The sequence below is a fragment of the Cyphomyrmex costatus genome, unplaced genomic scaffold (genome assembly GCF_001594065.2).
Source record: "Cyphomyrmex costatus isolate MS0001 unplaced genomic scaffold, Ccosl1.0 scaffold8, whole genome shotgun sequence".
Classification (NCBI taxonomy): Eukaryota; Metazoa; Arthropoda; class Insecta; order Hymenoptera; family Formicidae; genus Cyphomyrmex; species Cyphomyrmex costatus.
The window spans coordinates 974,168-989,475 of NW_017280375.1; the positions used below are offsets into that span (position 1 = coordinate 974,168).

The window sequence follows — 15,308 nt, forward strand, 5'->3', positions numbered from 1 at the left end:
TTTAAAATGCTTTTTTAAACATTTCGCTGCAATGATTTTTTACTGAATTATCGCTGTTTGAAGATATTAAAAATTTGTGCTAAAATTTAATAGTCCGTTTTTTTTTGCCTGTGAGTGTATATACTTCATATATACGAAAATATAATTAAACCGTATTATATTTTCAAACACATACGTTTTTATGTATTTACCTAAAACATAAAAACAAAAAATTGCAAATAATGCATTTTGATCAAAGGAATCAATATTCTGAATGTCTACTGCATAATCGGTACTATCTGACCCCTGTGTTGCATTGTCCACATAAGGTTGGCCTAAACGAAATTACTATTACCTCGATGACAACAACATGATTGCAACTGAAAGGAAACTTGTGCCAAGCAATTATTTTCTTTCAAGTTGAGGAACGCCTTTCTGAGTAAGTATTGTATGTATAAAAAAATAATTTATAAATATATTTAAATCGCTTCATTTCTAATGGGAACACTCTTAATCACCGATTTACGTAATGTTCCAACTAAACGGAAATTAATATTGTCTATAATAGATGTTTAGCTGCACATTTCCCATCTCTTGTTTACGACAGCTTATCGATCGGTAAATAGCTTACAAACTTTTTGAGCTATATACACTTCCAGAAACACGCAATACCTGAGAATTCGTGCTGGAAATTACAGTACTTAGACAGTCTTATATAATAGCTGCAGATCATCTCAAAAGTAATACGCATAGCGTATTAATAGCGGCGTAAGCTGCTATATGTAAAATAAACAGAAGCTGGGACAACGACGAAGCAGACGCTGCGTTTGAATCCTTCATTAAGACCTCGCACATTCCTAAAATAAAATATCAATGTTGAATATTTATATCATACTTACTCATGCATTTAAACCTACATATAATGTAATACATCTTCAAATTATGGTGAACTGTGATAAAAATTATCGTAATTATATATATTTTTTTTCAACAAATAAATTATTTTAATAAGATACTACCTGAATATTTAAAATATTATGGTAAATATTGAGATAAAGGAAGCCAGCGCTGATGACTATGCCTTAACATTTTATCAAAATTGTTATCAAAATTATAACCCAGAATTACCTCTAATAAATTTTAGCTGTTGCTCGTTGTTCATTAAAAAGTTATTAATAAAAGGTGTTTAAAAAATACTGTCTTATTTTTAGTATATATAACATTAAATATTATTTTACATCCCTTTTTTGAGACATAATGATTTTTCATGCAAAGTGAGGTCCACTTCAACACTAACGTCTAAGGGACGCATGACTTTTTACGTGAAATGAGTTCCACCTTATTTCCTCTCTTCCTAAGAGCTTATGATTTTATATGGAGGTAGATCTTACTTCGCTTAGCAAGTCACACAAGTTCTAAGCAGAGAGAGGTAGGGTGAACTATTTTGTGTAGAAAATTCTGCGCTCCTAGGTAGGAGAGAAAGTGAGATAGAAGCTTCACATGGAAAGTCGTGTGCGTTAAAGGATCCCAAATGGAGTGAATCTCGCTTTGCGTGGAAAGTCATTACGTAAGCAAAGGAAGGTATAGAGCAATTCTTAATATTGTATGTGACAAAAATAAGACGTTTTCTTCAAACTTTTGATAATAACTTTTTAATAAATAACGTGCGATGGCTAAAACCTGTTGGAGATTATTCAAGGTCATGATTTTGACAACATGCCAAGATCAACAATAATCGTTACTGGCTCTCTCAGTTTCAATATTTAATCGCAAACATTTTTGCAATTTTTCAATTATTTTTAATCGCAAAATATCGTATTTCATATTTGTAATTACCTTGATTGGACAGTCTATACGTCCATTCATTTTTTACTTCTCTTTGACAAGTACGCGATGGCCTCGACAACCATAATTCTTTTTCTTGCTTCTGTCTACTGCCTTTGTCTCTAACGTTCTCGAGAAGCATAGAAAAACAAAACGTTTGTCCTGGACTGCCAGGGATTTCAGAATTCCGTTGCGACGCTATCGTATACCACATTCCTTTTTCTTCCCAGCTGCCGTGACAAGAGTAGGCTGTCAAAATACATCGAGTCTTTAGTCTTTTTTACTCCTTATGTACAGCTTTCTATATAAATTATAACAAATAATAAACGTTCATTTATATTTACCAATCTTTTCTTGTTCGCACGTATTGCCGATTATAATTTCAGATTGATCGTACGAGGTGCAGCCTATTTGAATATCAGTACTTCTGCATTTCTCGTCTTCATTGTCCTGCCAAGTTCGCCTCATGGTCGTCCTCGATACCTCGCTACGTTGCTGCCGACTCGATACGGCGGTTGACATTGCATCCGACGAAGCAAAATCCAGAATCTCATACTGTCCTGAATTAGGACATCTTCTCGAATACAAGGATGTGGCTGTAGAAAATAAAAATAATTTGCATACGTTTTGCTATTCGCCTACTAATCCGCAACACTATAACAAAGCGCATACGTTTCCTATATCAATATTTATAAGCGACGTAATATAGATTAGTACTTACTTATTAAAGTCGTATACGGCATCGTGGAGGGATCCGAGATTGAGCACGCTTCGTCTGGCATAATTGCCTTTTGATCTGCAATAAAAGAGAAAAAAAACATTGTATATATTTGTTACGTAATACTGATTTAAACACTGTACAGTATAGTTTTTCTCACCTGACTGCTGTATCTCGATGATATGACCGTCTCTTTTGTGAAATATCATGCAAACGTAACCAATATCGCTGCAATCATAAGTAAGATTCGAATAATTGTGTACGTTAAAAATCTCAAATTAAAAGTCACTTACCAGCCGCTGGTGACATGAGCAATCAGTTTCACTTTATTCCCTTGCATGTTGTCATTCGGGTACAGCTTCTCCAAATTATGACAAACGATTTTTTCCTCGTGGAAGATTTCACCATCAGTATTCTGTACTTGCATCTTTACTCTCAACGTCGCATTCTTGTTTGTAAAGTGATAGCTTTTCATACCACTGAGAGAATGCCAATCATGGTGCTGAGTTACCCAGGCAGGATATTTGCATCTACTGTGCTCTTTGTCAACTATTAACAAAAGAAATAATGCGGAAATATAAAAGATAGCATTGATGGCATAATTATTTTAATTTATCCTGAAAGATCTTTTTATTTATTGTTCGTACAATTACCTTTAATAAGTTTTATAGTGGGTGAACCTTCGGAAACTGTGGTTAGACCATTGCAAGTCGGGTCGCCAGACTGTGCAAGTAAATAAATCGTCTTTCCTTGATGATGAGACTTTTCTTCGTACAAGAAACATCTATCAAATGAAAAGAATCATTCGATAACGATCTTAAATTTTTCAAAGAAAATTTTTGATTTCTTTGTTGGTCAGACATCGTGTTTCCATCAGCGTACATATATCTATATATACATTTTATGGAGGAAGTTATAACAATGATGTCTATGTGAAAGATGACAAATGAGTGGCTAACCATCTTTTCACCTTACCAAGTTTAGTATTTTTACGCCATAAAGACCACGACATGAAATGTGCAATGGCTGTCAATAAACTACTTGATGCGCGCAGTATAAGTATACTGCGATAAAATTGCAACAAAAACCATTGCTGTCACAGACTTTGGATAAAACGTTACATAGAATTAAAATATAAACATATTTCACACCTGTAGGTTTTTGCGTCATTCAGTGCGCTCCTTTCTTTTAAAGTTCCTACGAGATATTTATTTCGACCATCGTTCCAACTGGCAAGGCATTGTAATTCTTCGGCTGCAAATAATCAAATATGTACATAAAAACTTAATATTATATAAAAAAACAAAAATTTGAAATGTAAAATATATATATTTCAAATATTTAATTGCATATAGATTTTCATTATTATAGTAGATATATATATTTATAGATAAATATATATTATTCATAAATATTGTTTGTATTACATTAAACATGTTTTACAAAACATATTTATGAAATTTTTAGTCAAATCATAGAAATCTAAAAAAAATTAAACCAAAACAATTAAATTATAAAATATAATTTTATCAGATATTACTTTTACAATAATACATACATTTTTGTGTATACTATTGATACTTGTGTATATACTCATGATACTATTAAACTTATCTAGATAAAATTACAATATTAATTGCAAATGTTGCTTGCGATATCAATAAATTAAATCAATCTTTTCATACATGTGCTGTAGAAATACGATGTAATAGATTAAACACGGTATATATAAAATAAATTGACGCAATATGTAGTTTTAATGACAATAATTTTACAACTTACTGTTACTCTCGGTTCCCGCGACGTCCGGACAAGCCTGGTACTTGAGGAGGAGTTTGCTCTCGTCAGTACATTTCTCCACGAGACTTATAGGCATAGCACACTCGCCGTAACCTCGATTGTACGTGAATGTGAACGATGCCCCGCTAAATGGACAAGATATCGGTTTCGAGTTCACACGAAACATCGAATAGAGCATATCGTCCGAAGTAATATCCGAGCACATATCTTCCAAACGCAATCGTTCCTGATTGCACCAGCTTGCTGTGAAGAACAATTAACGGGTTCTAATGAAATCTCCTTTTCCTGAATTGCACTTCAAGCTTTATGTTTAATTCGATGAATTCAGATTCAATGTACATACTTTCGCGATATTGAATAACGTTCTCATGGCGCCTGTTGATGATCATACAGTGATAACAGCTTTCACTGCTGAAACTACAAGCAAAATGTTTATTGTCAGTTGCAAATTGAATAATTTGTGATGAAGTGATGGAATAGTAATATTTCTTTTGATTTAAAGAGAAGATACTTACAAAGTAATATATTTGTCATCCATTCTTTCGACGCACATTCGTTCTCCGAGAACGGTACTGTTTATAATGACTGATAGAGGCTTGCCGTATTGAAACCATTCTCCCGACCAACTCGATGGAAACTCGCAAGATCCTGAAATATATGGAATCTTTTAAATACGTGCACAATGAATTTTAACGTATTCCTATCAGTGATTTCTATATGATCATACATAATTACGAATCAGACGATCAACGTGTCCATTCATGCTCAATTTTCAAGATAAATTCTTTAATACAAAAATAATTTAAGCCTTTAATACAACAAATAAATTAAAAGTCTTTGATAAATTATGTTTCTCTTGTAAAGAAAGAGACCATAAAATCGATAGCTTTTGCTCGCTTTTTATTCACTATTTTGAAACTGAATTGTGTATCAAATGATATCTTATGATGAAACATCAAATGGTCTCTGTGAAGTTAGCACCTCAACTTTAAAAATCGGAAATTTTAATAACAGTACTGCTTGCACCCGCAATATTTCTAGAGTTCCTGATAGGTTTCATCAATAGTACTGTGTTGATTTAGGCCAAAAATTTTAAAAAATAAAAATATGCGGTGCTAACTTCGCGTGGCACCGCAAGATTTGAAAAAGCCGATTTTTATGACGGAATCTCACAGTACTCGAAGAGTACTACAGTTCCTGATCGATTATAACAATAGTACCGGCCATTAAATATTTTTAAATAAATTTTTAAAAAAAGAGCTCGCACCTCAACTTTCAAAAAAATTATTTCACTATTTATTTATAACTTAATATTTAACGAGAGGAGATTTATATAAGAATACACTCGAAAATTTCGTTATATCTTATTTTATTCGTTACAAAACATCTTGCTAAACAGCTCGACTCATTCGTTAAAAGAATTTTTCTTCAACACAAGATCAGTTCTTTTTTTTTTTAATCAAAAGTCTACGTTCATTCAGGTGGAGAATTCGAAAGCGAAGACTAGCTTGATTGGGAGAATTAAGAGGCTCCACGTGGTCGAAGGCTTTCATCAAGAGACGCGGATGATTAGAAAATTGCTATTTGGCCCAATACAACACGATTACTATGGTCGAAGCGTGAGAGTCAGAGAGACTCTAAAGAAAGGGGACTGCCGCGCGTTGCGTTGCTTGCGTGTCGCGAAGCGAAGCAACTCGAGCAATGCTCGGAACGCGCGAGTTAGAAAAAAAAAAAGGTTGACGACACGCGGGCCGCATTACCAGTCATTTTCTCAGCCTTCGTCGCCTGTTTATCTTAGTCACCAGCCGCCAAGCGACGCTATTTAGCGAGTTTTAATGAAAAGTTGCCAGACAGGACGAGAATGCTCTAGCGGAAAGTTTTCAGACATATACATGAGGCAAAATGGAGCAAACTCGATGTGGACGATCGAGTGCCTTCGCGTTCTAAGAGTTATAAATAGCAAAAGAATATTGTTCAACTTTTTCAGTATGTCAATCTGCTGCGATCGTTTCGTATCGAAATCAATTTTATATCCCTTTGGGATTAATATGAACTGGACTTTCATAAACGAATAAATCAATTTTATAAAATGAAATTTATTAAGTTTTTCACGTTCATGAGAGGGATCTTTATAAAATACTTCTATGTAGCGTGGTCCCTCGAGGTCGAGCGATAAACGTTCTTGGACGAAGAGTTAAAGTCCGAAAGCGTACGATCTTATGCGTATATTTACCGGTTCGCGATGTTTAGTGCGTTCGATCGAACGTACGTATATTTTGGGGTGGTTGCTTGCTCGACGGCGCGAGCGATGGCGAACGTCAGAAATAGCCGGGAAGAGGACGGAGGAACGGAGGGTGCGCGAAGGGAAATGGGATACACACGCGACAGCGTCTACGGGGTGTCCCAGAACCGATCCAGCCTTTAATATTAATGACGAGTACGTCGACGAAAATGGAGTCGGTGTTTCCCCGAGGGGGATATTTCGTAGGAGGCCATTACCCGTAACAGTCGACATAAGTCATCTCTAATTAGAGTTCTAAAGTCGTTCGAACACACCAGGAAAGCAACACGGTTACTTCCTACAACGCACGTTCAAGTGAACGTTGAACCACGGCCGATGATTACTCTCATGCTTTGCAGGAAAAGCGTGTCTTTTCGTGACTCTTAGTTCAGTCGATTATTTTTAATATATTCGACTGTAATTGGTCAATTTCTTACAGTTTTGTGGCTTACAGCCTCTTAGAGCAAGATTGTGGACCTAAACTTATAGATCGCTTGTAACGTGGAAGAAGTTATCACCTTCCTCTCCGCAAGATTTAGCTCGACTCCGACTGGGATGGTAGTTCTCAGACACCTTGTATGCTATGCAGCTAGCAGTGTGGATTGTGAATTGTGGAATGCCGCGCCACGCCGGCATATAGCACAAACGAAAAGGAGGAAAAACGAGAAAGAGCGTCGACCGTTTTAGACACGCATCTTTCGTCGAAGAAACATCATTTATCTCGACGTAGCCGTCGTAGGCGGGAAAGAGGGTGGCGTCTCTCCTCTTACCTCTCCGTTCCCCCTTTTATCCTGTCTCTGTCGCGATCTCTTCGACGACGAGAAGAAGCGGCGAGCCGGCGACAGATATCGCAGGAGCGCGGACAGCCGCTCGACAGGCAGTGGCGACGACGATGGTTTTGTGCGTCTCGCGTCTTTAAGAGCGAGCATCTTTTCGAGAGAAGCCCGCGGGTAAGGCGTGAAGCCGTAGAAAAGCGGGGGAAAACCACTCGTTAACGAGCTAACGAGTACGTCCGCGCAGCGCGGACGTACGAAAGCGCGTGGTTCCTCGCGCGCGCGCGACACCGCAATCGGATGGGAGACACGAGGAAACCCAAGAAGACGACTTAACCCGGAGAAACATGACGAATGGGTTTCCTCGTAGCGGAAATGGAGTGTCCAAGTTCCACATTTAAATATATTCCTTTTATACAATGTGTTAAATGCACTTCTCGTGCACGTGGCAACGATTTCTTTGTGAAACCGAGATGACTGCTGGCCTTTAAGAAGAAAGTGCGTTCCCAAGCTGAGTGTCTTTTTTTATTAAGAAAAAGGGAGTTTTTTTTTTGCGCATTTCTCGAGGATAAATAAATAACGTAAATAAATCCTTTGCAGTGTTTTAAAATGCTTACACTATAATATCATATATACATATATATATTTCACTTATTTTTTTTTTTATTGTAAGTCAATCTTGTAAAGTATTTCATACATTTTTGAGCTAATTTTATTTTCAGAATCAATATCAAAAAATATATTAAAAATCAGTCAAAATTATCCATTTAACAAAATCATTGTCAACTAGTGTTGTTAGCATTAATATTATTCGATTAAGGATCAATGTAATTTGTGAAATTTAGACTGTAATTTTTAAAACCGGCTGTGTTCAGCGCACAGTTTAAAAAACTGGAAAAAAATGTATTTAATAATATTCACATAAAAATATTATCAGTCATTTTCATGCTTTCTTTGTTTACGTTACTGTTATAAACAGTAATTTAATTTAACTTATTATTATTATAAATAACACAAACCTATTTTATTAATCTTAACACAATGACTTTATCTTGATGAATTCATAAAAATATCATACTGTTCAACTATGTTTAATATGTCATTAAAATTTCACAGACTGATGAAATGATAAAAGATCGTTGTCGTTTGTTGAAATTTCAAATTAAAAATTTCAATAGAAAATAAATCTCCGCTCTTTTATATATGTATATATATAAACAAAAAAATACCTTTTACTCACAAATGCATTTATTTCTGAATACCGTAAAATTTTTCATGACATTTTTACGCGGGCGAAATTAATAAAAACATTCCAATAATTAATATCTCATATTTTTTTTTATTAAATCAGAAAGGCAATAAAAATATAAGCAATAAAGTATTCAAATTCCGAGTTAACACGAATTTATTTCCGAAAGCATAGAGCTCTCGTAATTGTCCAAATAACTTTCTCGAATTTCACGAGGATTTACTCCATGCATCCCTATTTGACATGTAGCTCTGAAAGAGAGCTAAAATAATAAAATAGATATCATTCCAAACATAATAATCTCTAAGAGGCTCTAAAGCAATGTTAACAATGTTACATATCAACATGGTGACTTCACTCGATAACGCCGCACTTAACACCGTTTTTCTTTAGTTTGTTTCATAGTAGAGATTACTGTCATCTTAAAGAATGTGAAAAAGATTTTAAAAAACACATTACGATACACCGGCATAGGAATATAGTGAAGTACGATAAAGTGGTGTTCAAGGACGCTCATGTGAACGAATAAATGTAATTATTCGCCGTTCTCTCATTGTTCGCATATTATCGAAGACAGTAACGTACACACTCACTCAGCAATCACACGTGTATATATACTTGTACGCAGCCAACTCTCGGCTCATTCGTAGGTGACTCACCGTTTGCAGAGGGTAAATCGACCAATGATAGTATCAGCAGCACTAACACCGATACCGGGGTGAGGATCCCTTTTCGGCGCGGGAATGCCAGTTCCTGCATTCTGGAAAATATACATGTACACTTTCATTATGCATTAGCATTAAATTATGCACGGCGGTTTATGCGCGAATTTCTGACGCGAGCGGCAAGTATTTGTCGCGAGACGTCTTATTTTTTTCAAACAATTAAATTGTGAGTTACCGAGTATAATTGTAACAGTCTATAATATCTTATAATACATTTGAGACGTCTAAATAAATATTAGACGTCCAGATAAATATTTAATATGCTTGATATCGCATGTTTAAATTCAATAATTATATTGCTATTATATGTAACATCCATATTACGTCACAAGATCCAATTATCTTTTCATTTGTCAAAAAAATAATTTGCTCACAGAAGTACTGTATTTGATTTAAACGTGAATATGTGTTATTAATGTTAATAATCATAAAACATGAAGTTGAACTGTAAGTCTGTAAGTTTTATTTAATATCTACTTGTTTGCATTAGATCAATGCTATATCAGGATTTTTTCGATTATTTATTTTATGAATTATTGTTACATATGAAAAGTGAAGAGAATGAGAAAGAGAGGGGGAGAGAGAGACTGATTTCTTAATCAGTTTTATTGTATCAAAATAAATAAAAAATGCAGAATAAACTTTTTTGTCTTTGTTACCAAGAAAATTAAATTAAATTTAAAAATCGTGTCGAGTGCGCATGTTGCACTTAACAAAGAAACGATTTGTGGAAACATACGTTATATGTACAGCCGATCACAGAAAGGTTGTAACACTTTTTTTCGGTGAGTTTCGGAATATAGCTTGTTCACGAGCGATTGGTTTCTATTCATGGATCCACAAATAAAAACCAATTGCTCGGTGAGTAGGCTGCGATCCAAAAACCCATCGAAGAAAGGGCTGCGTTTAGCAGAGAAAGCACTTTATAACTTGTTGTAAAACTTTACAACTTGTAAAATTCGTTAGTATAATTGATTTATATGTTTAAATATATAACAAACCAAAAGCAAGAACCAATCATATTGAAGAATTTTACAACAGTTGCAAGCTGTTTTCTGTGCCGAACGTAGTCAAAATGTTGCAACCTTTCTATGACTGATTATACAACCGCAAACCGGTCGTAGAAAGATTGCAGTACTTTTTTTTCAATGAATTTTGCAACTCAGCCTTGATCATAGAGCGATTGAATGTAAGTGATTAGATCTATAGTAAGTAAGAACTAATCACTCGGTGAGCAAACTGCATTCCGAAACCCATCGAAAAAAAAGTACTGCAACCTTTCTGTAACCGGCTGTACACACAAATAATTTCAATATCTATTAACTTGTGAATAGAACGTCTTTTGATGTTTTGATGTATTAAATATTTATTTTAACAGTATATAAATCTAAAGCATAATATAATTACAGATCTATGTGAATCCGGTACTCAAAACTCTAAGAAAAAAAAATTTTTTTTAATAAGCATTAAATTAATCTTAGTTTATTTTCCATCTTCCTTTTCTGTTGTATCTCAAGAGGCTCAAAATTATAAAGGATTGAAAAAATGTTAATACTTCACTTTGAGATATTTTGAACCTGTAAACGGGTGCTGCTCTGGAATCGTTTGTATACCTCCGCCGGTTTCGACGGATTTATAATTTTGAACCTCTTTGTCAATTTGAACTCCTTGAGTTGAAGTACAAACAAAAGAGAAAATAGAAGACAAATTGAGCTTAATTTAAAACTTATTAAACATTTTTTTCTTTGAAGTATCGAGTTTAGGTTAATTACGATGTCGATTTCTAAAACCTCTATTCTCTTGTTTTTTTTTTTTAATGATAATAACTATAATTTTATCAGTATACATATAATTAACAACCGAATATGACTGTAATTTCGATTGCAAACTATATTATATATTGATTGGTAGAACTGCTGTATATTAATTATTACTAACATCATAGTAACAATAATTATAATTATAGTAATACATAATTATAATCATACAATTGCCAAAAATTTTTAGTGTGTAAATGTTATAATTTTTTTTATCACACCTATATATTTTTACGAGTGGCAGAATTAAAGGAAATGTGACAAATAATTAGATTGTTTTTATTTCACTTATTAAAGAAATTGCTTACAACAAAACTTGGGACAGAAAAAGTTTATTCTACACTTTCAAATTATTAATACTTTTGAAATGACTCCTCTCGTCCAATTATATACATACAATACATACATTTGTCCCCATCTAGTATTATATTAAAACGATATTTCCAAAATGAGAGAAAATTCGTATTAACCGTGAGCGATATTGCATGAATATTAAAAGTAGATCGCTACATAAGTAGCACAAACCACGTGTCTTCGTGACGATAAAGCACGAAGCATGAATAGTGGGGACGGTAAAAGGTGATAGATAACTCGATGTATGGATAAGATAAGTAAGTAGATTAGATTTATTTACCATAGAGCAAATGTTTTAAGAAACAAAAGAAGAGACGATAAGTAATGCACATAGCGAAATAACATCAATTTATAATACAATATGACATTATCACAGAAAATATAAATGTAAATTAATATGACAACAAAATAATTATATAACGAAATAAAAAATTGTAGAAATGGATATAAATCTAGAAAAATAATAATGTGCTGAAATGTGTGTGTGTGTGTGATAGATTAATAGACAAAAACGAAACTGATTTATTATTCAAAACGAGAACTCTAAAGGGATAATTTAGTTATCACGCGCACGATTAATGAATTCAATGTTCAACATATTAATTTCAGAGCGCAGTTTGATCTTTTGAATTATTGCGGTCCATCATATTGAATTTATTTCATTAAATTCGCTGAGATACGATTCGCTTGATGATTTAATCAACGCGTTAAAGTAAAGTCGACGTTATTCCCTAAACTAAAATTCTTGCGACAATTCTTATAGATATATTATATGCATAGATCTATGTTTTAAAATCCAGAAAAACGGATTATATTCCATCACCAAAAAACCGATGACATTACGACCCATCGACACAGAATCGCTGTTCACAATGTGCTACATAACGAGTAGGTATTGTAAATGAATAATCATGTGCTCGATAAAATCAATATCTCGAACGACTAGTCGCTTTCCATGAATTAAAGGAACATGTGTCGCGTGTGGACGAGCATACATTTCCTCTATGTAAATTATTTTCGTGTGATTTCGACATTTCGAAAATCTCCCCTGTGTCACAAGTGAAACTGACCAAATTGTCCATTTCTATCAAATTAGATTAAGTTTAATTTCGATTTTATTCACTTGGTATCTTTCACCAGTTTTAAGAATTAGAAAAAGATCAAGAGTATCGGTAAAGCCGAGATTAAAGTTAATCTACATTGATAAAAATAGACATGTGTCACGCTACATCCTCATAGACATCGAAACTTAATCAACTGACGGGTAAAATCAATACGTTGGAACAACTAATCCTGTTCTGTGACTCGCAGCTGGATTATAATTATCCGCGTCCCGCTGAACCGAAACACTCTCGTGATGAAAAGCTAATAAATTCAAGAAATTCAGAGATTTCTTCGCGCGCAATAATATTTTTTCTTACAATTCACAGAGATAAGCGTAAAACGAACAAAATACCTACATTAACTGCCTCGAAAATCACCCACAATCGTGTACTCGCGCGATTTTAAATTTTCCTCAACTCAGGACGTAACCGATGATTTTATAAAAACATCAATTAATCACACTTTCACTGCAATATATGTATGTACACCTACATACGCACTACGTCACTATAAGAAGCGAAACACTGTCGGTAGACGAACGACTGTCCCGTAAGAAAGCCGAACTTAATATTGTTATATCCACACATGTCCTCGTCTCTTCGTTTCACGATCGCGCCGATTCTATGAGAGGGATCGAGAATTTACTTTACGTCATCCGTGATTGTATAACCAATATATGTCTCATCGTGGATGATCGAGAGACCAAAGCTAACCGAGCTAAAAATGCTGCAGCTAATGCATATCTTTCGCGGGATCGGAAGCGAAAATCCAGAGCGGGAAAAAGAGGAGCAACGTAACGAAAACGCGAAACGTACTACGGACCGTCGTCGATCGCGTCGGAATGGAAACGAGACGGCTATAGAAGTATAGAAGCGACGAACATCCCGACGCGGCGCGGCGCGGCGCGGCGAGCGTAAGCCTCGCTAGAAACGCGACGCCGAGCGTCCACGTACGTATCGCCACGTGAATGGAAAGAACAGCGGTTGCATTATTGAACAAGGTACACGTGTACCGCTCTGTTTTGTTACGGTGCGACACGAACGCGAAACACTCTTCCTTCGTGTCGCGTTTGCGATTTGCGATGCGCAGCAGCGCACAGCGTCATCGTAGCCTATCTTCGAACACGCGTTTCACGCACTCGTTCACGCAATATCGATCTATCCCGCGCGGCGCGGCGGCCCAATTGGCGCGGAAGTTCGCCGATCGAGCGATCTCGCGCAATAAGAACTCGCATCTTTCCATCTTTACGATCGTCGGATCGCGCTCCAACTCTTTATTTTCTATTGTTCAAACCGAAAAGAAGTCGATAATACTGTATATACTACAATTTAATTTATTTCATAGTAAAATGAAGAGATCATTTTTATTAAAAAAAAAAAGAAAGATATATCGGATTTGGAAATATAAGTAGGTACATTAAATATTTTAACAAATGAGTCTCAAAAAATTTAATTTCTGTTAAGATGACATTAATGTCCATCGGGGAACGAGGTTTTTTACACTTCATTATCTGAAAAGTTTCATTCGCATTCTTTAAATTGTGTCTTTTCACGATATTGAATTATTTCATGACTATCACAGTGTCTCAACATCGAAGTAATCACCATTATTTTTGCCCATCCCAAAGCGATCGCGACTGAAATGACATTCGATAACAATGGGAGAACCTGTGTATTACTCGCAGGTAGGACTATAATTCCGAAAGGGACAACGAATCGCTAAACATAGTTATTCAACTAGAGCTACTAGCACCATTGAATGCTCATATTAACAAAGCGGGAGACTTATTTATAATACAAACGGACAAATCCAGTCCAAATGTACATCGCATGTAATAAATTGTTGTGATATGTAGTCAGATTTATCGAAAGTCAAGCTATTTTCATCGATTGCAAAAGTCAACATAATGATCTGTGATAAGTTCGTGTATATCTGTGGCGGGCGGATTCACAAATCAGCGAATACTGTAAATTAGAATTATCAATTTACGATTAAAAGCCATTAAGTCCATATCAGTTTATAACTTCTAAACGTTTGAATAGTATTCAATTGTCACTATATTAAGTGGTAATTATATTTATATATGAAAATATCTTGAGGGCAGGGCTTAATTTTATTTAGTATACATGTCTTCAAACATGCAGCTCTGTGAAGTTGAATTCTCTAAATGCGAATAATGGTAATATCATTATTACATTCGTTTGTCCACTGTTTGTCCACGTTTGTCCACCCGTTATTTTCATTTGTCCATCCTCCAAAAAAAAGTTATACACAAAAAAAAATTATAACACCCCCAAGTGGTTATTTTACACTATTACGAAAAATATAATAAACATAGGGTGGACAAACGAAAATAATGGGTGGACAAACGTGGACAAACAGTGGACAAACGAATGCAACAATGATTTTACCAATATTCGCATTTAAGATGCCAACTACACAAAGCAGCTCTGTGAAGTTGGATTCTCTAAATGCGAATAGTGGTAATATCATTATTACATTCGTTTGTCCACTGTTTGTCCACGTTTGTCCACCCGTTATTTTCATTTGTCCATCCTTCAAAAAAAAGTTATACACAAAAAAAAATTATAACACCCCCAAGTGGTTATTTTACACTATTATGAAAAATATAATAAACATAGGGTGGACAAACGAAAATAATGGGTGGACAAACGTGGACAAAC

The 15,308-nt window shown here is 34.8% G+C and overlaps 1 protein-coding gene across 1 annotated transcript; it reads right to left on the reverse strand.

Moving 5' to 3' along the window:
- Nucleotides 1-708: 708 nt before the first annotated feature.
- Nucleotides 709-9,383, reverse strand: LOC108781241 (uncharacterized). The gene is made up of 12 exons (XM_018549159.1): nt 9,284-9,383; nt 4,837-4,969; nt 4,665-4,738; nt 4,304-4,564; nt 3,673-3,775; nt 3,175-3,305; nt 2,815-3,070; nt 2,682-2,749; nt 2,525-2,599; nt 2,148-2,399; nt 1,816-2,052; nt 709-836 (listed from the first exon to the last, which is right to left on the reverse strand). The coding sequence occupies exons 1-12, from the start codon at nt 9,381-9,383 to the stop codon at nt 709-711; spliced, it is 1,818 nt and encodes a 605-aa protein (XP_018404661.1).
- Between the last annotated feature and the right edge of the window lie 5,925 nt (nt 9,384-15,308).